Source organism: Epargyreus clarus, unplaced genomic scaffold (assembly GCF_041222505.1).
Source record: "Epargyreus clarus isolate Ecla_fem2 unplaced genomic scaffold, WU_Ecla_fem_2.2 ptg000023l, whole genome shotgun sequence".
Taxonomy (NCBI): Eukaryota; Metazoa; Arthropoda; class Insecta; order Lepidoptera; family Hesperiidae; genus Epargyreus; species Epargyreus clarus.
This window is the reverse complement of record NW_027332230.1, coordinates 847,472-873,685: the sequence shown is the minus strand read 5'-3', so window position 1 is coordinate 873,685 and position 26,214 is coordinate 847,472. Positions and strand designations below refer to the sequence as shown.

Genomic DNA, 26,214 nt, shown 5'->3' with positions numbered 1-26,214 from the left:
ATGCATGTTTCACACGGCACCTTCTGTATTTCGTAGAACACCTAGAGACTGTTTAGTCACTTAACTTTTGTAAAACTAATTAAACGCATTAGGTTAAGAAAATCTGTAATGTTTAGTTAGTATTTCCATGTGAAATATAAATAAATAAATAACAAATATTAAAACTTGCATTTGTGAGATGACCTTCACGATTTGTTCATACAGTGTTTTATAGATATGTACAAATAATAAAGATTACCGTCTATTATGTTTCCAGCGAGCCGCAAGGTATATCGTTCATCGAGACTTCAAATCTGGACGGCGAGACGAACCTGAAGATCCGGCAGGCGAGCCCCGAGACGGCGCGGCTGGACACCGCCGCGGCGCTGGCCGGCTTCCGCGCCACCGTGCAGTGCGAGCCGCCCAACAGGCATCTGTACGAGTTTAACGGGATGCTCAAGGAGACCAACGCCAGGTCCGGTACACTTAGGCATATAATATACGAATTTACATGAGAAATTATAACTGAAAATTGCTAGTACATAGGGTGAATTTTTCAAAGGCCAAATTCAAACCTAAGGTATAACTCAAAATACCTAAAGGAATTTAATGAACGCGGATTTTAATGAAATGTATAATTAGGTTTTGAAAAATCTATTTAAAATGAAAGAACGCATTTAAAAATTATATCATTCAACGTTATTGCACAATTGGATAGGGTTAGTTGTAAGGATTATTGAAACTTTTGAACATTTCTCACTATCCCTTGCAGTTTCGGATTTGATCATCCCCACAAACATACACACATATGCACACACGCATATTTGGAAAATGTACCCTATTAAGATAATTCAGTCACTACCCTAACCACAGGATATATGACCCTGACATATAAAACGAGCTCGTAAATAAACCAATAAGAAATAATTCCAAAAGAGTGAATCTCATTTAACATCAACCTTACCTAATTGTTGATTGTATTGCAGGACGATACCGCTGAGCCTGGACCAGATGTTGCTCCGCGGCGCGATGCTGCGCAACACGGCGTGGGTGCACGGCATCGTGGTGTACACCGGCCACGAGACCAAGCTCATGAAGAACTCCACTAAAGGTAAGAAACCACACTTGGATTTTGACTCGATTGCCGAGGGTAATGTTTTTCGTGCACGTATGTATCGTAACGTGTACGTATATCTTACCTTTTGGCCCAGTCTAGTACCTAACTGAACGGATTTTATCAAATGAGTTGTCGTTGGATTTGTCCAAATTGTGGGAGTGACATAGACTATATTTTTAATCAGTTGGGTTTTTCTTTTTAAGAATAATTACTAACTCTACTTTTTGATATCTTATTTCATTAATGCGAACAAATGAACTGATATTGTGATTAAAAACTGTAGAATTAATTATAAAAAATGTAAATCAAAATTAGTATCGCCTATTCTACATTACCATCCATACAAACACATGCGCAGGTTTACTACGCACGGTGTTAGCGTACAAATCAACAATATTGAAGTAATTTTTCATTTGTTCCACTAACTAACAATCATGTATGGCTGAATCTAATATGATTATTTGCTATGTTACGTATGTTAATTTTCGAATCATGATTAATAGATGCAATAGGAAAAAACTTACTTCCAAATTTCATTATTGTAAATGAGTTTATATTACATATTGTTTTCAAAATTACAAGATACGATACAATACTTTACGTTACGTTACTTAAGGTGTCGTGACATTATTTTCTAATATATTTTGTTTTACTTCTTGCGAATGTAAATATGTAGATTCCACGCCAAACTTCTAGTTCGCTCTGAATATAGAAACGAATTGCGTCGCAACAACAAATTGTAGATATCAGCGGGAAGAAGACAGCGCGAGACCCCCCGGCACCCTGCGCTGCCCGCTCTCGCCGATATGTAAAAGCTGCGTTAGTGTGCCCTTACTGTTGCTACGCAGTATGTGCTTGTTGTTGTGTTCGACCGGATTGGCTCTCTGACTACACCTGCGCGCAACAACTTCAGAGCGGACTAGAAGTTTGGTGCGGACTATACCTAAATACACACTCACTTTTATATACATATTTTTTTTATTAAATCGGTCAAAGAAGTGTAAATTCGATTTATATGATCACTATTATTCTTAATTCCAGCACCATTGAAGCGTTCGTCGATCGACCGTCAGACGAACACTCACATCCTGATGCTGTTCTTCATCCTGCTGGCGCTGTCGCTGCTCAGCGCGATCTTCAACGAGCTATGGCTGCGCAGGCGCACCAAGACCGATTGGTACATTGGGCTCGACGGTGAGGCATAACTTAAATGGAAATAACGTTGATATGGAACTTCAATTGATTCATAATTGATTAATAGACGAGAATTGAGAGTAAAATTTTAAGGATGCTACGTCACGTGATACGGTAGTGGAACAAAAGATATCCACGTTTTTTTACGCGACTGCAGGGATAATGTTTTTCGAACGCATGTATGTCTGTCACTTTCTTTGGTACGCCCTGTAGCCCAAACGGCTAAACGGATTTTAACATATAAGGTGTCGTTAGATTCGTCTAAATTGTGGGAGTGACATAGCCTACATTACTTCCCGTTTTAGTTAATATTTTTAATAATTCGGGGTTTTTGTTTATTATAAAATTACCATTGTAGCCGACATGTTAGTCTTGAGTGTTACCAATTCACAGATTATCCGGTAATAAAAATAACTTTTGTAGCCAGCTTTTAACATGTTTGACATATTTAACGCATTGTACTTTGTTACAGAGGCACAGAATACACATTTGGGATTCAACTTTTTAACCTTTTTAATCTTATACAACAACCTTATACCCATATCGTTACAAGTCACCGCAGAGATAGTGCGCTTCTTCCAAGTGAGTATTACTTTAATATTTATTGAAATATAAAGTTATTCTGCCCACAGGATCACCAGTGTTCGTTGAACTTGAAGTCCAAGAAAATTGATTTACTAATTTATTTTTAAATAGCTCAGTTGTAGATTTTAAAGTACTTCCGAAAATTAAGAACTAGCTAATTACATGGATTATAAGAGAAATGAAATGATAGTCTAAAATAATAATCTCAGAAATGTAAATCAATCGTAGAACTTTTTGGAGACTTTTTGGCGGTGTGAAAACATTTGTTTTTCCTCTTATCGCCAGTGGAATATTAGGGGAAATAGATTTAAAGTTATCTTCTTTAGTAAAATTAATATAAAGTTTTTTATATTGTTTTATTAAGGCTATTCTTAAGCCCGCTCCACATTTTCGCGAGAATCTCGTGAGAACGCGAGAAAAGCACGAGAAACGAGAATGTGGAACCCATACGAATCGGGTTTTTCTCGTGTTCTCGCGAGAATGTGGAGCGGGCTTTCGGTAGGATATTCTTAAGTAGTACAACATACGATGTGTGTTCCCAGGCGAAGTTCATAGCGATGGACAGCGAGATGTACCACGCGGAGACGGACACGCCGGCGCAGGCGCGCACGTCCAACCTGAACGAGGAGCTCGGCATGGTGCAGTACGTGTTCAGCGACAAGACCGGCACGCTCACCTGCAACGTCATGGAGTTCCTCAAGTGCTCCATCGCCGAGGTGGATTCTCGTTTTAAAGGATAATTATATGGATAGACTGGCTAAGTGATGTATAGTAGATACCATCGCACATTTGAAACATAAGGCGATAGAACCTTTTGTGGTTTGGGTTGAAAGACACCAACGCCACACCTATTGTTGCCTATTAACAGTAGTGATAAACGGTGTGGTGTGGGAGACATATTTGTCCGAGGCGTTTCAAATTAGACCTCAGGGGTAGCGGCGCATCTGTGGCCGAGCTCAGGTAAGAATTAGGTAAGAATATCTAATCCTATCTGGAGTTGTTTACAGATGTCCATTCTATTCCTACATTATAAAAAGCTACATTACATACGTGTATGGGCGTCAGGGCATTAACCATCAGATGCACTGCATGATCGTTTGCTCCTTTAACTAACAAACTTTCTCGACAGGTGATCTACAACAAGCCGGGGCCAGACGAGCGGCTGGAGGACACGCCGCTGTACCAGAACCTCGAGCGGAACCACCCTTCGGCGCCCGTCATCAACGAGTTCCTCACCATGCTGGCAGTGTGCCACACAGTCATCCCAGAGGTGGTGGACGGCAAGATCAACTACCATGCCGCATCGCCGGGTGAGTTCACGGTCTTACGTCACTTATTGGAGCAGGAGGTTTGTTTCAACGTCAATGTAATTGATCTCAATTTACAATATTTTACAATACTTGTGGTTTTATTCCAGAGACACAACTACAATTATTTTTGTTTAATAACAACAATAAGAGAAGCTTATACAGTGTGTTTCAACTTAATCCTTAGGCTTTACGCACAACGCCGTAGGTTTTTCATGCTACAAATAGAATTTTATTTTCATTGTGTGAAAAAACAAATATAGTGATTTTTTAATTTAGTATTTCATATTAATGTAGCATATCATTTTAAAAAAGAAGACGTTTTATTAATATGATTTTATTATATCTTTCTTGGACACGTGTAGGTTCTAAGTAGACGAGTGTTCGAAGAAGAATTACGACTGTACTAAAACAGGGTATTACAAGTCCGATGTAGTGACGATATGCTTCAGCGTGCATAAGAATGCCACGGTATACTTGCCGTCATTGTGGGTTTGCATGAACCTACGTGTAGCAACACTCGTTATAGGACTTTTTTTATAGTTGAGCCTAACGATAAAGCAGATGTGCTACCTGATGGAAAGTAGTCAATGTTGCCTCTGAACATTTGCAACCCTGAGGAGTCGCCAATGCATCGCCGGCTTTGAAGGAGAGCTCTTTTTGCACCTTTTTTGAAGAGCCCCATGTCATAGCGCTCCGGGAATACCTCAGGAGGAAGTAGATAAATTCATGTAGACTAATCAATAATTTCAGTCAGTGATAGCCTAGTGGTTAAGAAACTCGGCCTCTCGATCGAGGGGTCCGACGTTCAAATCCCAGGCACGCACCTTTGATTTTTCAACGTCATGTGCGTATTAGAAATTAATTATCACTTGCTAAAACGGTTAAGGAAAACATCGTGAGGAAACCTACGAGGGACTAATCTTTCTCATTCTGAGAGGAGACCAGTGCCCAGCAGGGGGACGTTAACGGGTCGATGATGAATCACTAATGAGACCTCGGTCGTGCAGACGAGCGCGCGCTGGTGGCGGGCGCGGCGGCGTTCGGCTGGGTGTTCGAGACGCGCACGCCGCACGCGGTGCGCCTGGCCGCGCGCGGCGCCGCGGCGCAGTACGCCGTGCTGCACGTGCTCGCCTTCACCTCCGCGCGCAAGCGCATGTCCGTCATCGTGCGCACGCCCACCGGTACGACACCTTGCCGCTCTTGTTGCTATGTTCATATTAACATTCATAATCAACACGAATACCATTTTTGTAATATTTTAGTTCGAGAACATATAAAAAAATACTAAACACTTATTCGTTTTTAATTGTATTTTGAATTGCCATGTTTCTTGGTCTAAAAAAATCTGGCTATAGAGATCCTTTCCAACAATAATTATTTTTCACGACACACTATTAAATTTTGAATATCTTGATATTTAATGATACATTTCGTAAATTTTCTCGATACATTCTCATATCGTCACACAACGTTCGAACATGCTACTTCATATCACTCGTGTCAATTTTTAATGAAAGATGAATTCAGACAATAAGAATGACGATAAAGATAACCTAACGTAACCTCCATCGTTTTGTCATCTATTTCTTCTGTTAATTTCGCATCAACTTTTCAAATAGTCCAGTATCGTATTCGGTATACCCATGGTGTCATGCGTGCAGGTCAGATCAAGCTGTACTGCAAGGGCGCGGACTCGGTGATCTACCCGCGGCTGGCGGGCGGCGCGGGCGCGCGCTACGCGGACGCCACGCTGGCGCACCTCGAGCACTTCGCGGCCGAGGGGCTGCGCACGCTCGTGTTCGCCGTGGCCGACATCCCCGAGCACGTGTACAAGGTAATGTGCCAGCTTGCTTCTTTGCTTGCGCGTGACGACACGCACGGCGGAGCAGTTTGCTCCCCGGCCGGACATATCTAAAGGCTTGGCCGCACAGAACGCATATTTTAGCCCCGCGCTAGGGCGTTGGCACTAGTAGTAAATCATGACGTCGTAAAGTTGTATTTTTTTTTTATAGTTATATAAGAGTAGCAGACGAGCATGCAGTCCACCTAATGGGAAGTGGCTACTGCCGCCCATGGACATCTATAATCAGCCCCAGATAGGATTAGATATTCCTACCTGAGGTCAGCCACAGATGCGCCGCTACCCCTGAGGACGATGGAACGCCTCGGAAAAGTCTGTCTCCCTTACCACACCCTTCAAACCGGAACACAGCAGCGCCTAACACTGCTGTTATTAGGCAGAAATAGGTGTGGCGGTGGTGCCGCCGGAGTCAAACCACAAAGGGTTCTACCACCTTTAAAACCTACCTATTGTACTGAGTTAGTAGTATGCGGTCACACCTGTGTGACACGCGCCCCGCGCGTACACGTACTCTTACGAGCGCACGTAATTTATCCTTATAATGACGCTAGCTTGCTATCTGTAAAAAAATACAACGCTCGGCAACAAGAACGTCTAGCGCCGCAACAGCTGTACGCTTACACGCTTTGTATAACACAACTCTGCGCTAAAACGCGGCGTTAGGAATTTCTTCTAGCGTTAACGACTTGCGTGGCGCTAAAATACGCGTTCCGTTTGGCCAAGCCTTAAATTACGAATTTACATTTTCTGTTACTGTTATAAGCGTTTCTATATAAATATTATTTTCAAATCTAGCCGCACAGCGAAAGATTGAAACTTTCCTAGTTAAAAATAAGGTTCTTAAATAACGGCCGAACTATTGCTAACTCGCTCAAACCATACACGTGTATTTTTAATTCGCTATAAAAATTGTTTGAAATTAATTTTGTATCTTTACTTCCAGGACTGGTCAAACACATACCACAAAGCGAGCATAGCGATACAGGATCGCGAGCAGAAAATAGAAGAGGCTGCTATGCTCATAGAGAATAATCTCAGGCTGCTAGGTGCCACCGCTATTGAGGATAAATTACAAGTAAGTTTGATATACAATATTTGATATATAAAATATATAATATAAAACACATAGTACGGTTTAACAGTTAGATCGAAGAATGCCGAACAAATTATACAACACTTAACATTAGATTGACTGCACGCTCTGCTACTCCTATATTATAAAGCAGTTGGATAATGTTACATAATGGATTGGTATGTTTCCAGGACGGCGTCCCGGAGACGATAGCGGCGCTGCTGGCGGCCAACATCCACGTGTGGGTGCTGACGGGCGACAAGCAGGAGACGGCCATCAACATCGCGCACTCCGCGCGCCTCATCCACACCGCCATGCCGCTAGTGCTGCTCAACGAGGACAGCCTCGATGTTGGTTATGATTTGTTGTGGATTAGATTTTGTTGTCAAAAAAAGTTCTCTAAAGTGTGTACTTCGCACTTGACCAATGCGGTGGACTGTAACCCGTCTCACTCTAAAAGAGGACTGTGCCCAGCAGTGGGACAGTAATGGTTGACGACAACTTATTACCACTTACGTCCGTTTTTATAACAGTCGATTGGATGGATTGACTGCTAGAAATCCAAATTCTCCATACCAGAAATTTTCAAATTGTGAACTTTAATCGAAAGATTAATTTTAAGAAGCAGGTGTAATCCTGCCGCTTGTGTAGTTTTCAAGCGATCTACAAAGGTAAGCCTAACATTTAGGCGCGCTTGGGAGTTCAATGGGTGATCACCAGTGACAAAAAAATTCAAGCACTACCGTGATTAAGAATACTCGTTCAGTAATAGATTCACTGGTCGCAATCTCCTGTAATTTATCTTTATTAATTGTATAAATTTTTGTATAAAGTAGTATAAGTGGACGCGTCAAATTTTACAAAGGAGATGTTTCAAAATGTATGGGCTCCCGGCCACCTTTTGTACACTATACTAAAAACTAAGAAAACTTGCAAAGAACAATTCGTAGGGGTTAATTTTCTTCAAATCATGTTCGTTTAATTGTTAAAAAACAATAATTTACACTTAAACTTGCAACACAAAAGTGGAAAATCATCATGGCGGTAGTGATTACCGTAATAATGTCATCTGTCATTCTACTTTAACTTACTATATACATTGTATACTTTTTAATATATTTTTTACGCGAATGGGCGTAGATATATAAATATTGTATTGTATGTATTGAGAAACAATGCCTATATTTGATAAACATTAATTATATTTACTTTCATAAATCTTGACTTAAAACAAACATACCAAAATATGTACTTCTATACCTATTTATTTTAGTTAAAACATTTAAGTGTGTAAATAAAACAATTTTAAGTACACATTTGATAATATTTTACTTATTCTTCACTTAGATACATTATTTATTCATTTTCAATATCTTTCCTTATCAATATTTTCATCCAATCATGTAGCAGGTTCTGTAATATAATGTGAGCGCAACTATCTACGAGTACAGTTCGTTGCCCAGCGATACAGTTGCAATAATAACTGATTATTTTGTCATCCCAAGAATGTCCTTGTCTTGCTAATGTAATTATCTAAAAAAAGAGAAATGTAAAAAGATTAGCTTCTCTAATTTAAAATTATCAACGATTATTTCACGATTAATACAACTAACTGATGTATATTTTACCTGATGATATTGAATCCTTGTCAACACAATCCACAGCGATCGCACGAAAATCTCAAGAGTCCATAAAACATAAGCTGGGTAAACAAGTAAGGTAGAATCAGTCCAAAATCGTAAGCAGCACAGAGCAGAAACATATTCAGGATTTAAATGGAATCTTCTCATCAGTACATATTTATTCAACGTTTACATTGGAGTCCACTATTTTATAATACGTACCTATATATCCACTTTTACACATATCAAATTGACTACTTCTTCTTTTTTAATTTGACATGTCACTTACATCTATAAAACCAGATACTATTTAAAAGGTGGTTTTGTTATAATTATTATAAATAATTAATTAAATTCAGAAAAACGACGGGATACCCAATACAAAAGCAAGGTTGTAAAGTACTAAGGTAACAATAACTTTACGACAAAAACAGCGAAATACAGAATTACCGACATCCAAAGAGTATAGTAACCTATGTGTGGGGTACACATAGGTTCCCTGACCGACATCGACAGTTTTGAAAACTTGACATTGACAGTATTCCGCCATATTTAATATTTCAATGAAGAATGCTTATTTTAAATATTTTTCAACAGGAATACTTCAGGTTATCAAAATATATGTGTATTTTTCTTCAATTATACAAATTATTCGTGTTTTTTAGATATAGTGTACATGAGATGGCCGAAAATGAAACATCTCCTTTATTGTGTTGTCTAAATTGTAGGTTACTCTTGCAAAATCCTGATCTATATAAAAGTATTATTATTCTGCAACCAGGGCACTCGCGAGATGCTGTCCCGCCACCTGGCGGACTTCGGCGAGAACCTGCGCAAGCAGAACGAGGTGGCGCTCGTGATCGACGGCAAGACGCTCAAGTACGCGATGGGCTGCGACCTCAAGAAGGACTTCCTCGACCTCTGCGTCTCTTGCAAGGTCGTGGTCTGCTGCCGCGTCTCGCCCATACAGAAGGCTGAGGTGAATTCATTTTTAATTTTAATTTATTGTCTCTGAAAAACACACTGAAATGTTTTTTATTGTGTGTGTGTTACACACAGCTGGTCTTAAATTGATCTAACATGACACCGTGCGTAAAAAATATATTGAAAAAAATACATATTAAACGTGTCAAATAGTATCTCTGGCTAAATGCGATGTTTTACTGTTTTCTTGTTGAAATAACTGCTATTTTTTAAGTTAATGCATATTTTTTATGATTGTAAAATAGTGCATGGTTTCTATTTATTAATCTTAAATATCAGTTGGTAACGCCCCGTTTAAATATTGAATCTATGCAAATTTAGCCATTTTTGCCAAATTACATATTTTGTAGTATGCAAAAATTCCCAAATGTGGATCGTTGGTAGACAAACCATTGAATAGATTGATTGTTAATAATCGGCGTAAGTTTGCACGAGCTTACTAACTATCTTGACTATTTTATCTATCCTAGAAATATCTGAGGTGATTTGAAATTTTCACTTGAAATACAGAACTATACTTTAAAATCAATTAGAGTTATTTTTGTGAAATGTAATATGTCTTACGAGAAATAAAGATTCTTTAAACCTAAATTCTTTATGTTACACTTTCATTAGTGTCAGAGTACTCGATAGTAAACTTGGTACGTACACTTCAGGTGGTGGAGATGGTGTCGACGGCGACGGGCGCGGTGACGCTGGCCATCGGCGACGGCGCCAACGACGTGGCCATGATCCAGCGCGCGGCCGTCGGCGTCGGCATCTCCGGCGTCGAGGGGCTGCAGGCCGTCTGCGCCTCCGACTACAGCATCGCGCAGGTATATACATGAGATCCGTGTCAAAGTGTAGCGTATCTTGCTGAACAAACTTCTTTTTTTTAGATAAATGTAAAGCAAGATACTGGAGCTAATGCTTTATTAATTATATGTAAAAATAATGGCATTTAAAAAAAATGAAAAAGAGAATAATTATTTATAAAATTAAAAAAGACAAACCCACTGAGTTTCTTACCGGATCTTATCAGTAGAGGTCGCGTTCCGATCCGGTAGTAGTTTAAGAAAATATTGTAACTGACAATTTGTAAGTGCCGCCGTTGGCCTATACAAAATAAATATATTTCATTTCATTTCGTCACACAGGCTAGGCGTCGGCGAAATACGCTCAAAGAAAGTATAGGGCCGATTTTGGTGAAAACTGTCTGTATAAATCGATTTTTTTAATATCTGTGTTTCTAGCCGAGAAGAATAAGACGGAGATAGAAAGACAGAAATAGACAATGTTTTAAGAAAATATTTTTTCTTACACTATTTTACTAAACTTTTCGAATGTGTGTCTAATGTATAGACATATGTATGTTCGAATGAATGTATTTTGTCCATGTGTGTGTTTCATTCTTTAGCATGCCCTTTTTTTTGTGTTGCCGTCCTTCCCGGGGCCGATGGCCGGGCGGTTCGAGCTCCCACTCTTGCCACCCACGACCCCAGAAGCCCACTTTTAGTCGCCTCTTACGACAGGCAGGGGATACCGTAGCCATATTCTTGTCCCGGAACTACAGGGATATCTTTAGCATGCCCTACAACCAAAAGAGCCTTAACGCAATGAATCAAATCGTCACTAGAAGGCTGAAGAACTTAATGCCTGAAAACACAAAGTGACCCCCATTGCGTGTTAGACTTTTAGCCTTTCGAGTGACGGTATGAGGTCTATATTTATAAACACTCAGATTTTATTTTAATACACAATATTTGCAAGTGCCAAATTACAGGTAGATTTTTTATAAGTACTTTTCTCTCATTTATTTTGATGTAATCGTATTTTTATTTATAGTTCCGTTTCCTGCTGCGCTTGCTGTTAGTGCACGGCGCGTGGAACTACTCGCGCATCAGCAAACTGATACTGTATTCCTTCTACAAGAACATCTGCCTCTACGTCATCGAGCTCTGGTTCGCTATCTACTCTGCGTGGTAAGTTAATTACTTACTAAGGCATGATCCATTTTTAGAAGCTTTAAGAATGATAGTGAAAATCCCCAAAGGGGGCGCTAGAGGCCTACAGAAGGGTGGTGAAGAATTTATAGAAAATCAGAGGGTGTTGAAGCAGTTTAGGGGCGATGGTTGATTTTTCGTGTACTAAATAGATTAAATATACAGGTGAGTGATGTACATACTCTTTTCTCCAGACAAAAAGAAGCACCTTTTTTTCGTCGCCTTATTTCAGAGGCAGATTATTGTTGTAGGACTTTTTTGGGAGTGCTATTATATAATTCTAAATAATTCTAATTGATGCTAAAAGTGGGCGATATACTAAATAGTGACCGTATTGAACGTTCAACTTGGACGACGCCCCTATCCACCTATCGTCGTCGTCATCACTTAGTACTGTTTGCGATCGACACAACATGTATTGCCATTTATACATAATATACGTTTTTGTGGAAGCTAGGGCACTGCCTGCATATTTTTAAAGTGTATATATTATACATTTCGATGGTCAGTGCCTTTGACTTGAATCCACGTCGACTGCTAACTTAATTGGTGGTTTTTTGTTTGTAGGTCTGGTCAGATCCTGTTCGAACGATGGACGATAGGGTTCTACAATGTGATATTCACCGCTCTGCCCCCTTTCGCGATCGGACTCTTCGACAAGCTCTGCTCGCCTGAAATTATGTTAAGGGTGAATATATATCGATATAAATCATAATTGTATAATGTATTGACAACAATTATGATTTACTTAACTGAAACTTATATATTATACAATACTCATTTTGTGAATGTGGGTTGGTCAAAGCAAATAAGTTTATTATACTTATATACAGTTATTTATTTAAAGTATTTTTATGACGTCCATCTAAATGGGTGTAGTAAGAAAGACATGCTTTTCCGAATTCTATATTATAAACTTGTAAGGCGCTGTCTTCATGACCGAGAGAATCGCTACTGGTGGCGCGTGTGCCGGGCGCGCTGTCAAACGCAGTCATTTCAGCAACACTTCGTTAAGGAAATGCGGCAATTCCGTTACGAGTCGTCGCAGAAATGCTGCGATTCCGTCACGAGTCGTGACGATACACTGGCGGAAATAATCACTCATTCGTGGAGATAACCCGACGATAGAAGCGCGGACTCGTCGCGATTCTCTCGCTCGTGGCGATAGCGCCCAAGTGTGATTACATTATTATGAATGTTGCGTGTGTCGTGGCAGCACCCGGTGCTGTACATCCCGTCGCAGCAGGGGCTGCTGTTCAACGTGCGCGTGTTCTGGGTGTGGGCGGTGAACGCTCTGCTGCACTCGGTGCTGCTGTTCTGGCTGCCCGCGCTGCTGGCCGACCACCACGTGCTGTGGCCCAACGGCCGCGACGGCGGCTACCTCGTGCTCGGCAACTTTATATACACGGTATATACGTTATATTTATTTATTTTTGATATGAAACGTCCCGCACCATAACGTATTAAGAGTAAGAAAAACATTTTATTACATCACGCTATACCTCTGCAATATTTCTGTACCGTGCGTAGCGCTATTGTTTTCTTTTGTCATAAATCCTTGCAATAATCACTTATTTCGATGTATTACGTTTTCTGCGCATCCCGTAGTGATCCCGTTTTTGACATGAACACGTCTTAAATCATTATATTTAACAATAACCGCCCGAATTCCGCTAAAAATATCTGACAATTTTGTCATATTTTATAAATATTGAATGTTAAATACTATTCAGGTTTAAAATTAGTCTAATAACATGTCAAATTATGCACAGCCTAAACCAAACAGTTTTTGTATCCAAAGTTAGTTGGTTCTGTAATTTTCAGTGTAATTAACGGTGTTTCAAGCTGACATGACGATATAGCTTTATTTATAATACAAATATACTGATGTAAGTGATTGTTTCTACACAGTACGTGGTGGCGACGGTGTGCCTGAAGGCGGGGCTGGCCACGCACTCGTGGACGTGGGTGACGCACCTCGCCATCTGGGGCAGCCTCGCGCTCTGGGCGCTCTTCATCCTGCTCTACAGGTACACGCACACACGACAATCGCTCTACGGTTACATGCGACATGGTCACGAGGATATCACGTGATACCGTGCTGATACTATGTGATAATTTTACGTTACTAGTAGCAGCGAAGTATTTTAACAATGTTTTTTTTATGAATTTTATTATATTCGAATATTTATTATATTCTCGCATAAAAATAATTATGACGTAATTATGATCTTTAAACATTGAGTTCATTTGAAGTGTAAATTAAATATTACTACTATTCCATCGTTGTAGCACTTTTAATTCTGACGTTTTGAGCATTTATTTACTATCAAAGTGACGTCACATCGGCATCAAAATTGTCGTTCATTATATGAAGAACAGTTGAAAAAATACTGAACTTAAAAATTGAACTGTAATGTTTATATTGAATTGTTATTAATATAAATTGTAATTTCATCTAGTAACATCTACCCGGTGGTGCTGATCGGCGCGGTGATGCGCGGCATGGACCGCATGGTGTTCAGCTCGCTCGTCTTCTGGTTCGGCCTGCTGCTCATCCCCATCGCCACCCTCATCCCCGACCTGCTCATCACTGTGTGAGTACCCTCCCAACATAAGATACTCCCTAAGAAAGGGGGACCACTAGTTGGTCAGATTTGAAGAGTAGATCAAAAGATTTAATGCTTTAATTCTTAATGCAATATTTATGGACATCGCTCTCAAATGTATACGAGTATGTAAATATGTTACTCGAGTATATTCGGTACTTGTCCCGATTATATCAGTTTTTGGCGAGCTGTCAGTTTATTAGCACGTATTATAGGATGATTTTACATAACGTTAACATACTAGTTATTGTTCGGCGAGATAGGTATACAAGATAATTATAATCTAAATTACACATACAGGTATTAGTCACTACGTTTCTATGAAGCCTGTAAAGTAAAGTTTAGTATTATTTTGTATCAAAAAAATATCCCTATTAACTATTAACTATAAACAATATTTCTTTTCTTTATAATTTTATAATTTCTTTTATTTATAATTTCTTTTATAATATAGGAGTAGCAGACGAGCATGCAGTTCACTTGATGGTAAATGGCTACTGCCGCCCATGGACATCTGTAATCAACCCCAGATAGGATTAGATATTCTTACCTGAGGTCGGCCACAGATGCACCGCTACCCCTAAGGACTAAGCTGGAACGCCTCGGAAAAGTCTGTCTCCCTTACCACACCCTTCAAACCGGAACACAGCAGCGCCTAACACTGTTGTTATTAGGTAGAAATAGGTGTGGCGGTGGTGCCGCCGGAGTCGAACAACTAAGGGTTCTACCATTCCTCGTTCTACTTTACTATTCTAATGACGAACTCATATCTGTAGCGTTAATGATCCTAACTTTATTATTATAAATAGCTTGTATCAAAACTTGAAGATCCAACTCCCCGAGCTGTTGCTGTCTACAGACAAGTTGCCCTTGCCACTCAAGTTATATATGAGTTAATAAAGCTTTATTATGGGTACTTTTTGCTTTTAATCGTATAAATTGTTATTATTAGATAAAGATTTTTGAAACGATAACGTAATTATTAAGAGTCGATTAAATCACGTAAGATGTATTTAACTACTAGTAATTTGACTGAGATTTAATTCTGAATTAATTATTTTTTTCTATTCTATATAAAAGCGTAGTTTATTTGAAGAAATGTTTAGATAATTAGTTTGTAGTAATTTGTGACAATACTTTGAAAAATTAGTGTAGTCATGTAGCTTAAATGTAACATAAAAGTATGTTTTAAGCGGGTTATGTATGAAGTTTGATTTTATCTGGTTTTCTAATTTAAAAAAAGAACTATTTAGAAAATATATTTACCAAGTAATATTATTAATGAAACTGTCCATAGTTTCATCACTAAGTTAAAAAAAACATGATAAAAAATTTACTTTGTTTTGAATATTAAAATTATTTTTTATGACCATTTTATACAATTATAAACTTAGTTTATTTTATTTTATATTATAAACACACGGTAATGTAATTTCAGCGTGCACAACTCTGCGTTCAAGACGATGACGGAGGCGGTGCGCGAGAGCGAGATCAAGCAGCGCGACCCCGCCGCGCTGCTCGCACAGCCGCGACACTCGTGAGTACACGCACACGCACACACACGTACACACACACACACACACAGACACACGTGGGATTCGAGATGTTGCATTGACGACTGTATAGGTAATTTAACAACCGCGTGATATTATAAACTAAATACATAAATGAATAAAGTAAATTTGTATATACTTTTCACTCAAACGCTATCATAATTATTACAACACAAATAGTTGTGTTGGGAGTTATGACGACAGAATATATGGCTCTAATTTTATTAAACTCTATTACGATAATATAAAGAACATAGTTCCCTATTGCCCAGTAATCACAGCCGATGTTATCATACCGAAAGTAGAAAATAACAATAATTAAATTACAATAATTTATGAAATTCACAAATTCATATGAATAATTTTACATGTCCTATTTTTAGTGTAATTAATTTGTATCTAGTAATAATTTACATCTGTGCAATTAATTTATAAACAATAGTTTTTTACAAAGCGATGGATCTCAAATGGGTGTTGCAAATTACTTGTGCATTTATGTTATGTAAATTGTATATATGTTGCGTTGGCCTGATATGGATGTTTGAACATTGAGATACATTGCTTATATAGAAAACGGTTTAAATATTTGCACAGAAGTATATAATCAATTTGGCAGCCATCTTTGCAACATTTCGGACATATATAAATTATTATTATTAAGTAAAGTATTCAACCAACTTTTGGTGCAAACTTCGGTTAAAATCTTGATAGTGTCAGTATAGGTATAGTCTTAGGTGTCTTATTCTCTGAAACTCTTCATTCCTTATCATCAATTCTCATGTAAATATATATTTAAAATGGTAGTTTCGTTAGAACAGATCATCTTTCCAAATTATATCGAGAGTAGATAGTTATGTAGTATCTATATATCTAATTAACTCTCATGATTCTTCCACAATTGTATTTACTCAAAGAACTAATAGATATTCTAGAAAATACCATAGTTAAAAAAGTAACAACTCTTCCATTTCGTATATAAGTATAACTGTAACTAAATATAGTACAAATACAAAAACAATTACATACGATGTACAGTACATATTTAAACTATACAATCTGTTTTAAATGATGTATATTATATACATGTCACTTCACATTAAAATAAAACACACACCGCACTGGGTAGCATTCGGTACAGCACACTATATTATAGTATCATAAGTATTATTATTAGTATTAATAAGTATTCTGTGTCAGTAGCGCTGTATCGTACACTATGTATATGTCGTCATAGTTTAAATGTCATATACGCGTATAGTGTATTATGTATAGAAGAAAAAGTAAAAGCAAATTATGATTTACTTCACGTGCATATTATTTATCTTTACATTATAATTATTAGATATCATTCCATATCATATTATAAACATTTTATATACCAGAGCCGATTTGGAAACGATGCCAATAGTGACTTAAATTCTTAACCGTAATTTAGTATTTTTTTGTTTGTAATACACGAATTAAATTATACAATTATTGCTTGATGTATTATACACTGATTGGATAGATCGTTTACGGTTCGGCCGAGGTACATGTTCACGTTTGATTAAGTGTGTAGTGTGCACGCAATACCCTTTTAGTTTATAGAAGTTTCCATTAGTTTGCTTGGCACTGCCCCCCCCCCCCGCACTCGCCCGGGGCCCGCGTTGAGATAACAGCATGTAGTGTGCGTATTAAATGTCGTAACAGAGATACTTAGATTGGTTTTTTTTTCATATTTTAACAAGGACAATAATATCATTATTAATAATTTCATTTATTAAAAGCGGTGTCAGAAAAATATATTTAAATTAAAGTTTAACTGCTATGTATGGTGAAAAGATAAACTCGTTCTCGTTCGTGACTAAAAATATCGTATCGTACTCTCAAAACGCTACTACGATCGAACACGTGGCAAAAGGAATCGTTTAATGTTTCCGAATGAATATTACCTCAAATCAAATACTGTATTACCGCGGGTAGGCGATTATCTGTCGGTGGGCACGCTCGTGCGGGTTATCTCAGCGGCGGGCCGCGGCGGGGCAGACTTGACGCTGTGTGCGGCGCCCGCAGCGGCCGCAGCGCGCGCGGGGAGCCGCGCGGCCTGGCGTGGCGGCGGCGCGCCGTGGCGCCCGCGCCCGCCCCGCCGCCGCGCCGCGCCGGCCCCGCGCCGCCGCCGCGCCGCTCGCCGTCCCGCCCGCGCGCCGCACACGTCATATGACACCTCGCCGCCGCTCGACCCGGCCGGTACCGCCGCCGCGGCCCACCTCCGGTCCAATAGTTTTCCGCGTTAAGGACTCTAAATACAGACTGATTTAGATAGATGCGTTATGCGTAGCCGCCGCTCGAGGAGTTGAGTGGCACGCCGAGCATTTGTTCCTTTACTTTATTGTAAGGGTAGACTTTGCGTCTAGCTGATTCCATGAGAGTATTGAACCAAATTTAATATTTATTGATGATAATTATTTAACTTTTAATTTGTAATAGCAGTATAGTATTTGTAGGGGTGTTTCTATTTGAATATTAACATTGTTACGATAAAGAAGTCCTTAAGAATATTTTTACACTTCAGTTTAGCAATTATCAGAAATAGCAATTGATACTTAGACGTTACGCTAGACTTAACCTAAGTTGTGTTCCTATGTAGCAAGTCTATCAGTAAGTATACTACTTCGGTGTAATAATATTGATTTCTAGCTTTTATATAAATGAAAATGAAACAAACATCACACTTTAGAAAACTATCGTTGTTGTACTTAGAAGTGTGTTACTTCATGTCTTCTTGCATTCCGCTTGCTAAGTTTTCCATAGCAATAATATTCGATTGTGATATTTTTTTAGATATTTATACTGATAATGAGTATTTCTATAGATGGGCTTACGTGAGTTTTATGTTGAGACGGATGTCAGCCGGTATATGGTAAATATTATTTATTTGTGTGTGCCATGTTTACAGTGGTGACAATAGTTTGCACTGGTGTGGTTCTTGCACCGGCTAGACAAATACTAGTTAAAAACGAGTAAAATATACATGTCGCTAAGATTAGAGCGTAGACAGCTCAATACAATACCCTTAATATAAAAGTTCCAAGTAAATATGTTTAATAGATTTATATTAACATGATGTATTTATTTTATGATAAATAAATTTACAAATCGTAATTCTAGAGAGTGACTTACAGATAATTTTAGTGTGTAATTAAATTCGAGTACTATAAAATAGAAATTTTATATTACATTATTTGTAATATGCTATAGTTATTGTAGTTTGCAGAATAAGACGTTCGATTTTTCCAAAACTCAATCACTTCCTTTAAACAAGTATATTTTAAGGATATAAGAGACTAAAGTCAAATTAAATTTGACTTCTTATTCAGGTCGTAAACGTAGTGATTTGAGGAAGAGAAAAAAACCTTCTAAAATGTTTTTAAAATGCATTGCTCATAAAATGTATTGTTATGGACAAAATTAGATTTAATCACTTACTTTCGATTAATGTTAAAATATAGTAAATCTCAGCAGTACAAAGTAAAGCTATCAATTTAAAAAAAAATCTATAAACTAAGTTAACGTTTAGATAACTACTTAGTAACATAATAATATGGTTTATCGTCAAAGAATTAAAATATGCATGCATATGGAGAAATTGTATCTGTAATTAGTCGCGTTGCGAGAAAATGCTGAGTGTATGCTAATTACACAAAAAGTAGTATATTACAAATTAGTACTAGTGGCGAATTGATTTCACAAATTTAATGTACAAATAAAATGTGGAATGCGCCTACGACAATATACCAAACAACCTACTATTTTCGTAATTATATCAGTTAAAAGAAGTTATTTAAAAGTTATATTTTAAAATTGTGTAACTATTTTAACAACTCTTTCAAATATACATACGTTTCCAAAACCTACTTTACTAAAAATTTCTATTGTTATAAAATTATCAATTACATGCTGTCAATTATCTATAAAATCAGACTTTAAGATATGTTTCAATTCTTGTATAATCCGTACAAACACTGTATAATTTAAGTATTATCTGATATTTTCGTAAGCGCATTCAGTATCATAATCCGAAATACGACATAGTATGACTCCTTTACAATAAGGCTGTAATATTATTTGACTGTTATTGTACTTATGTAGTAAATTATAATAATGTTAATTACGCTAAATTAAAATTGTACTGCGTCTCGTAACATCTACTTAATGAAAGTACACAAGAAAATTATATTTTGTTTTACCGATATTAAAATTATTTAAATATCAAATGTTCATAAAGTAAAAATATAATTATATTATGAAAGATTAATGACCTCTTGTTATTGCATTTAGAGCTTCGATCAAATATATACATTTGATCGAAGATTAAGTCATCAAGCCTGAGATATTCCTTGATGTCAATAATTTTATTATTTAGTTATTTTTGTACTATTATATTTAAATGTTTTGGAACATATAACTTATATTTACTGAAATTTACACAAGGAATCTCAATTTTTCGTAAAGATTTTTTTATCATGCGTACTTACTAATAACATGTTACATTTAAAAAAATATCCAGAAAAAGTAAAAAATATAAAAAAAATATATTAACATTTAATTTAATGCTCGTAGCTGCGTTACGTTGCTTATTTGTATTTTGTGTTTATGTGTAATATTGCACTCGAATATGTAAAGCGCTTCCATTTATATAGCTTTTACTTAAGAATTTAAATTACTCCCCATTCGTGTTTAGTATTTTTCCTTTGTTTCACATTATTCATTGGATTACATTTTTAGTTTATTTCTTTTTTGCTACTTTTTGTAAAATAATCATTTTTGTTTAAATGTACATAATTCACATTCCTTTCAATAGTATCGCAAGATACTTTAAACAATCATTCGTCTTAAGTGTTGTACAAAATAAGATCGTTATTGATTATCTTTGTAACAATTTGTATTTAATAAAGTGTTGAAATTTAAAATGTCTTGTCCATTAGATTTATGTTTAAATGTTAAAAATGAACGTGTCAGAAAACAATGTCTAAATTATACTTGGATTATGTATGTACGATTATACATTTATCGTTAAAGGTCAAAGTTTTTACACAGATTGGACAATACAGTTGTTCTTAGTATAACAAAATCTTTAAGCAGTTAAATGCATACAAAAATATAGTGAAGTATTTTAATTAGTTTTATAAATTGGTCATGTTTGCTTATGTTTTCTGACACTCGAACGTCGATCGGTACTGTCGGGTAATTGGCATCGGGGCAGCAAGTAAGATTGGCATGTGTTTTGGTGGAATGTTCCTCACTAACTTGGTGGTTGTTGCCGGCACAGTGTGGCGGACGCCCGGCACGCGCTCCTCCGGCTCGCGCAGTGTAAGTACGGACTCTCGCATGGCCTCGCATGCCCCGCATGGCCTCGCATGACCCCGCACGTGACCCATTTCATCCGCCCCACCCCACACCGGAGACCGCGAGCTCGTTTCGTTACGCTTGCAGTAGGCATCTCGTTGAGTGTATTGCAAACGGGGGGTTCCCTCCCCGCGGTGAATGCGGGTAGTGACCGCGCGCTCTGTGTGGCAGCCTCACGGAGACCGCGCGGCTGCTGCAGAACGTTCGCAGCGTGTTCGGGCGCCGCTCGGCCGCGCGCGCCACCACCGAGCTCGAGCTGTCGCGTGAGTACCGCACGCCGCACACCCCACACACCCCACACCCCACTCGACCCCCGCGTAACGCTCGGGTCGGCTTCATTAGTACACTGTGTCACTCGTGGTCGCCGCCCGCGGTGACCGACAAATTGACACGTTTATTTTTATTCTCATTTACACTTGTCACATGATTCGCGTTGCAAAGCAGTCTACTCGTTAACGTAAGTCGCTGGAAAACAATATGCCTCTTATTTTAAAATAAAGGAGAATATTGAACAATTTACATTTAAATGGAGGTTCCGACTTAAGTGAGACTTAATGGCACGTTATGATTTGAATGACAAAACGTTATTTTTAAATTGGAAACAATTACAACTTAACTCGTAGAACGCTGCAACCGTAGTGTAAGCAATGTTATATGATGGCTTTGTTTTCAACTCTTTTCTTTATCGATAATAATTATGGTCGTAGTGTTTTTTTGTACAGGTTAACTGCGACAGAGCCAACGTCTCGCTGTTTTGCCACGAAGCAGCATTTTGGTTTGCAGAGTGGTCGATAGCACGCGCCAACTCACAAAACATTCCATCATAATCAATAATATAATATGATAATATAATATGTCATAGAAGAATTGTAAGGACGGACCACACAATAGAATCGTTTGCTAAGGTTGATTAAAGATGTCATTGGGCTGTGTCGGCTAGTCAACATTTGATAAGCATGTTTATTTGGAAAATCATCTTATAAACTCAGTAACTTATAATTAGGATTATGGGAAACAGCAGATTATATCTAGATTTTACTGCATTTCAGCTAAATTCCTACTGAAATGTATAATTGCGTTGCAGTGTGTTTATTTTAAGGTTATGGTAAAGCACGTCGTATCATTCATTCTGAATCTGTGATCGTAACAACACAGCCTTCTTATTTTAATTGGAGACTACAAATAATAGAACATCGAGTGATCAGAATGCCCGTTTGCGCTGTCGAATAAATCATCAATCCATTATACATATACTTCACTCTCGGGCATGGATCTCGATCGAATTGCGGATTGGTAGATTTCACTGTCGACAATTTTATGAATGCTTGCGTGCTTCATTTTTTTCTTCACTATTAGAAAATGTATGCCTTACCAGTGGTCACGGCACATGGTATAAAGGAGTATTTGGTGAAATAAACTAATCGTTTATAATATAATGTGCAGATGGCTTCGCGTTCTCGCAAGAGGAGGGCGCGAGCGTGTCGCAGGCGGACGTCATCCGCGCGTACGACACGAGCCGCCCGCGCGCGCGGCCCTAGCGCCCGGCCCGCCCGGACCGCCCCGCCCGCCCCGCGCGCCGCGCTGCTCCACGTGTGGCTGGAAACCACGATGTTCTTACTGTAACCTAGCCACCACTCCAGCTATACGTTATGTCGCACGTTGTGGCCTTATGTCACTTGCAACTTACTCTAAATTCGGTAATGATTAGTTCGTCCCATTTAAATTGTCTTGTAAAGTATAAAATAATCTTGCCTTAATTTAATTTTTCCATGTAAGCCATCAGTCTCAAATTTTATATATCACAGCGTAAATTGAGGAAACAAATCTATTTATGTTTTTTTTTTATTTATAATAAAAGTGCTAGTGTATGCCGAACTCGCGTTACATTCGAATTTACTATTAAAGTGAGTGTTGATGTACCGTCTACTACGTATCCTAGTGGTTGTATTGTCAATAACACAGCTAGATCTACTAAAATAATTTATGTTAATATTAATATTTATATTATAATAATGCAGTACTTACGTATACGGTAACCTAACCTAGTTGGTGTGTAGGCAGCATTTCATTCGAAGGTAAAATTGGAATTCTTATAGAATAAAAATAAAGTTGCACTTAAATTCAAAATTTATTTTACGAAGTACGCAAAATACAATTGTATGATAGTAATATAGCGAGCGATCTCGAGCGCGCAATGCGCATCATTGTGGTTTGACCTGGTTTGTCTAAACGAAATATTATTTCACGATAACCGGTATTGGTTTTATCACCTATAAATTTTATTTTCTATGAAGAAGAAGCCCACTTCCATATTGTTTTGGAATCGCAAACTCTTTGGTTGGCTAAGACGTGGGTGCAAATGATTCGCGCTGAGTAACGCGCTTTACAAACTAGCATAATCTCCTTACAAACACGTCAAAAAAAATAAACCAATTTTCCTAATTAATGTGACAAGTCAGGCCCAGCCCTTAATTGCACGTTATTGTATATAGTTTTACAGCTACATTAACATGTTTGGCTTTTTGTTACTTCTGTATATATTATTTGTACTCTAATCAACCACTAAAAATCACAAAAAATATGTGAATTAAAAAATAGCATTCTGTATCAAATGTGTAAATATTGTTATTAATCTTCTTGTATTAATCAATATTATATGAAAGTACAGAAAATTTTATTACATTAAATATGAGAAAGTCGAGCAAAATGATTTATTAATAATAAAACTTTAACGCAATGTTACATTTTAAATATTTTTATTGTAATGTAGAATATGTTTTGTAGAAACAATAAAAATATCCTTTCAAAATCGACGTCACCTAGATTTATCATATGGATGAATTAACAATTACAAAACATTTAATATGAACTAAGCGCATTGCATTAGCATATTTTTATACGTTTTTGTCGCAATTTTAACGGGTGTGACTAATATTTATGGTGTATGTATTGACCTGGTAACTCATGAACCTCGGGTGTAGCATAAAGTTGACGATGAAATATCAGAAGAAAATAATTGCTAAAGTTGAGACGCAACTCAAAACGCAAGTTTATAATAACACAACTACTAGACACCTGTATTTGATATTTATTTATAAGATTTGTATTGGTTTTTACGGAAAATTCTTGTATAATTATGTATATGACACAAAATGTTTTAGTTCATTGAACGTCACTAAAGAACATTTTCTATATTGAAGCACTAATATTTGGAATGCAATTAAGTGCTAACTCGGAGTCTATGAGTTGGAAGGTCAAGATTTATAAATGTATAGGTAAATGCTACCTGTGTTTCATACGCTTAGACTACGCTTTCATTAGTACTGTACCATGTTTGGCGACAACGAAGTTGCGAAACACAAGTAATCGAATAAAATGCTTTATTTTGCTAAATAGATTAAGGGATATTAATATGTATAGTAAATTATTTGCCGTGTAAGTGTGTTAATTGCGAATATGGTTATGCTTCTCAGTAACGTTACTTGGGCGATGCATCGTGATTAAATAATTTTAATAATTTGTAATTTGTTATACTAAGTACGCTTTAAACCAAAAAGGGTAAAATATATTTTAGACTTACACTCTTAGTGGAACTATTTTTGTTAACAATTTATGCATGATGACATATGTGATTAGCTTCACTCAGTGATAGACATCGTATTGATAACCCAAAGCATGCTTAACGGTTAGGAATCTTATTACGTTAGTGTTTAACTTATTTGTTGTTGAATCAATGTTCGTTATTATAGTGGATATATTTAAATTTAGTAATATTGTGTAGGTAATCTCTAAATAAATCGAATTTTTGAATGCACCTTAGCGAAAATCGGGAATACGGCACCACGTTTAAATTATAATTTCACTACCATCATTAGCACTAAATCCAAGCATCTCTGTTGTTGAGCGTAGAGTAGCCAAAGATTATAAATTAATCACTCCAACTGTCCCAAGTGAGTTTTAAACGATTGGCTTCATAATTTTATCAGTATCAATATCAAAAATGTACTAATTTTACAATACGGGCGACTATTTACTGAATTATTGTGATATATGTATAACTGGTGAAGCTAATATTTCAGAGTTTTTACAAAATGTCGACTGCTAGCGGGTTTTTGGACGATATGTAACTGATATTTATCACATTATACCTCTAACAGTTTATTATTGTTAACTGTTGACTTGTCTAAGATATTCCGGCGACGGGCGGGACGCGGCGCCCTGAGACGTTGAGCTTTATTACGTACTTATATCAGTAATTTTTAACATTTGCAAGCATAACTCAAATATTATAATATATACGCAATTTAAACATTTGTGGAATCAGCTGGTATGTTTGAAATTATATATAAAAATGTAAATGTGAAGAAAATTACAATATTTCATGGCTTGAGCCATAAAATAACTGTTAGATTGTTAGAGTCCTAATAAGTTTATAGTTATATCAATTGCTTATAGCTGTATATTTTGAAATCTGTGGTGTCTAAGGCAAGGAATGGATAAGTCGGATCTTCATATTGAATCACTCAGTCATACATTTCGCTCCCTTGGTCCTAACTGTTGTAAATAAAATTTTATGAAAATGTATAATGTGGGACCAATGACACTGTCAAAGGGTTGTCGATGGGCAAGGCCACGCGGCGAGGGCTGGCTAAGGGCGCCGCGTCTCGCGCTCGCCTCTTTTTTAGCGTAAAAGATGTGAATGTAACAAGAATATATTATTTGTTCTCGTTCTTTACTGTGTTATTTTATTTCATTGTCCTTGTAACATATTATCCCCAGATGTGTGTTAGCATGTATCTTGGTAGAATAATCAAAGTATAGGTACCTATACCTTTCATAATGAAAAAAAAAATAAAAAAGATAACTCTTTGTGGTTCGTCTGCGGCATACCATTGCCATAGTCATTGTCTTTAGAAGTACCTATCTGTTGTTGTTATATAGTTTGAAGAAGAAAGGCAGGT

At 37.4% G+C, this 26,214-nt stretch overlaps 1 protein-coding gene across 9 annotated transcripts in view; it reads left to right on the top strand.

Moving 5' to 3' along the window:
- The window catches only part of ATP8A (ATPase phospholipid transporting 8A1), a 103,058-nt gene extending 77,070 nt beyond the window's left edge, over window positions 1–25,988 (top strand). For 4 of the 9 annotated variants that reach the window (XM_073085950.1, XM_073085951.1, XM_073085954.1 and 1 more), the window contains 22 exons: window positions 257–454; window positions 966–1,090; window positions 2,138–2,290; window positions 2,763–2,872; window positions 3,418–3,591; window positions 4,005–4,185; window positions 5,193–5,366; window positions 5,847–6,019; window positions 6,990–7,121; window positions 7,310–7,468; window positions 9,522–9,719; window positions 10,381–10,539; window positions 11,549–11,685; window positions 12,274–12,394; window positions 12,923–13,114; window positions 13,618–13,736; window positions 14,169–14,303; window positions 15,754–15,852; window positions 18,720–18,767; window positions 21,177–21,217; window positions 21,425–21,516; window positions 22,697–25,988. In XM_073085950.1, the coding sequence (XP_072942051.1) occupies window positions 257–454; window positions 966–1,090; window positions 2,138–2,290; window positions 2,763–2,872; window positions 3,418–3,591; window positions 4,005–4,185; window positions 5,193–5,366; window positions 5,847–6,019; window positions 6,990–7,121; window positions 7,310–7,468; window positions 9,522–9,719; window positions 10,381–10,539; window positions 11,549–11,685; window positions 12,274–12,394; window positions 12,923–13,114; window positions 13,618–13,736; window positions 14,169–14,303; window positions 15,754–15,852; window positions 18,720–18,767; window positions 21,177–21,217; window positions 21,425–21,516; window positions 22,697–22,876 (3,100 nt within the window). In that variant the 3' untranslated portion in view covers window positions 22,877–25,988. The remainder of the gene's footprint in view (window positions 1–256; window positions 455–965; window positions 1,091–2,137; window positions 2,291–2,762; window positions 2,873–3,417; window positions 3,592–4,004; window positions 4,186–5,192; window positions 5,367–5,846; window positions 6,020–6,989; window positions 7,122–7,309; window positions 7,469–9,521; window positions 9,720–10,380; window positions 10,540–11,548; window positions 11,686–12,273; window positions 12,395–12,922; window positions 13,115–13,617; window positions 13,737–14,168; window positions 14,304–15,753; window positions 15,853–18,719; window positions 18,768–21,176; window positions 21,218–21,424; window positions 21,517–22,696) is intronic. The other 5 variants (XM_073085952.1, XM_073085955.1, XM_073085957.1 and 2 more) reach the window with 5 other exon arrangements.
- The last annotated feature ends 226 nt before the right edge of the window (window positions 25,989–26,214 follow it).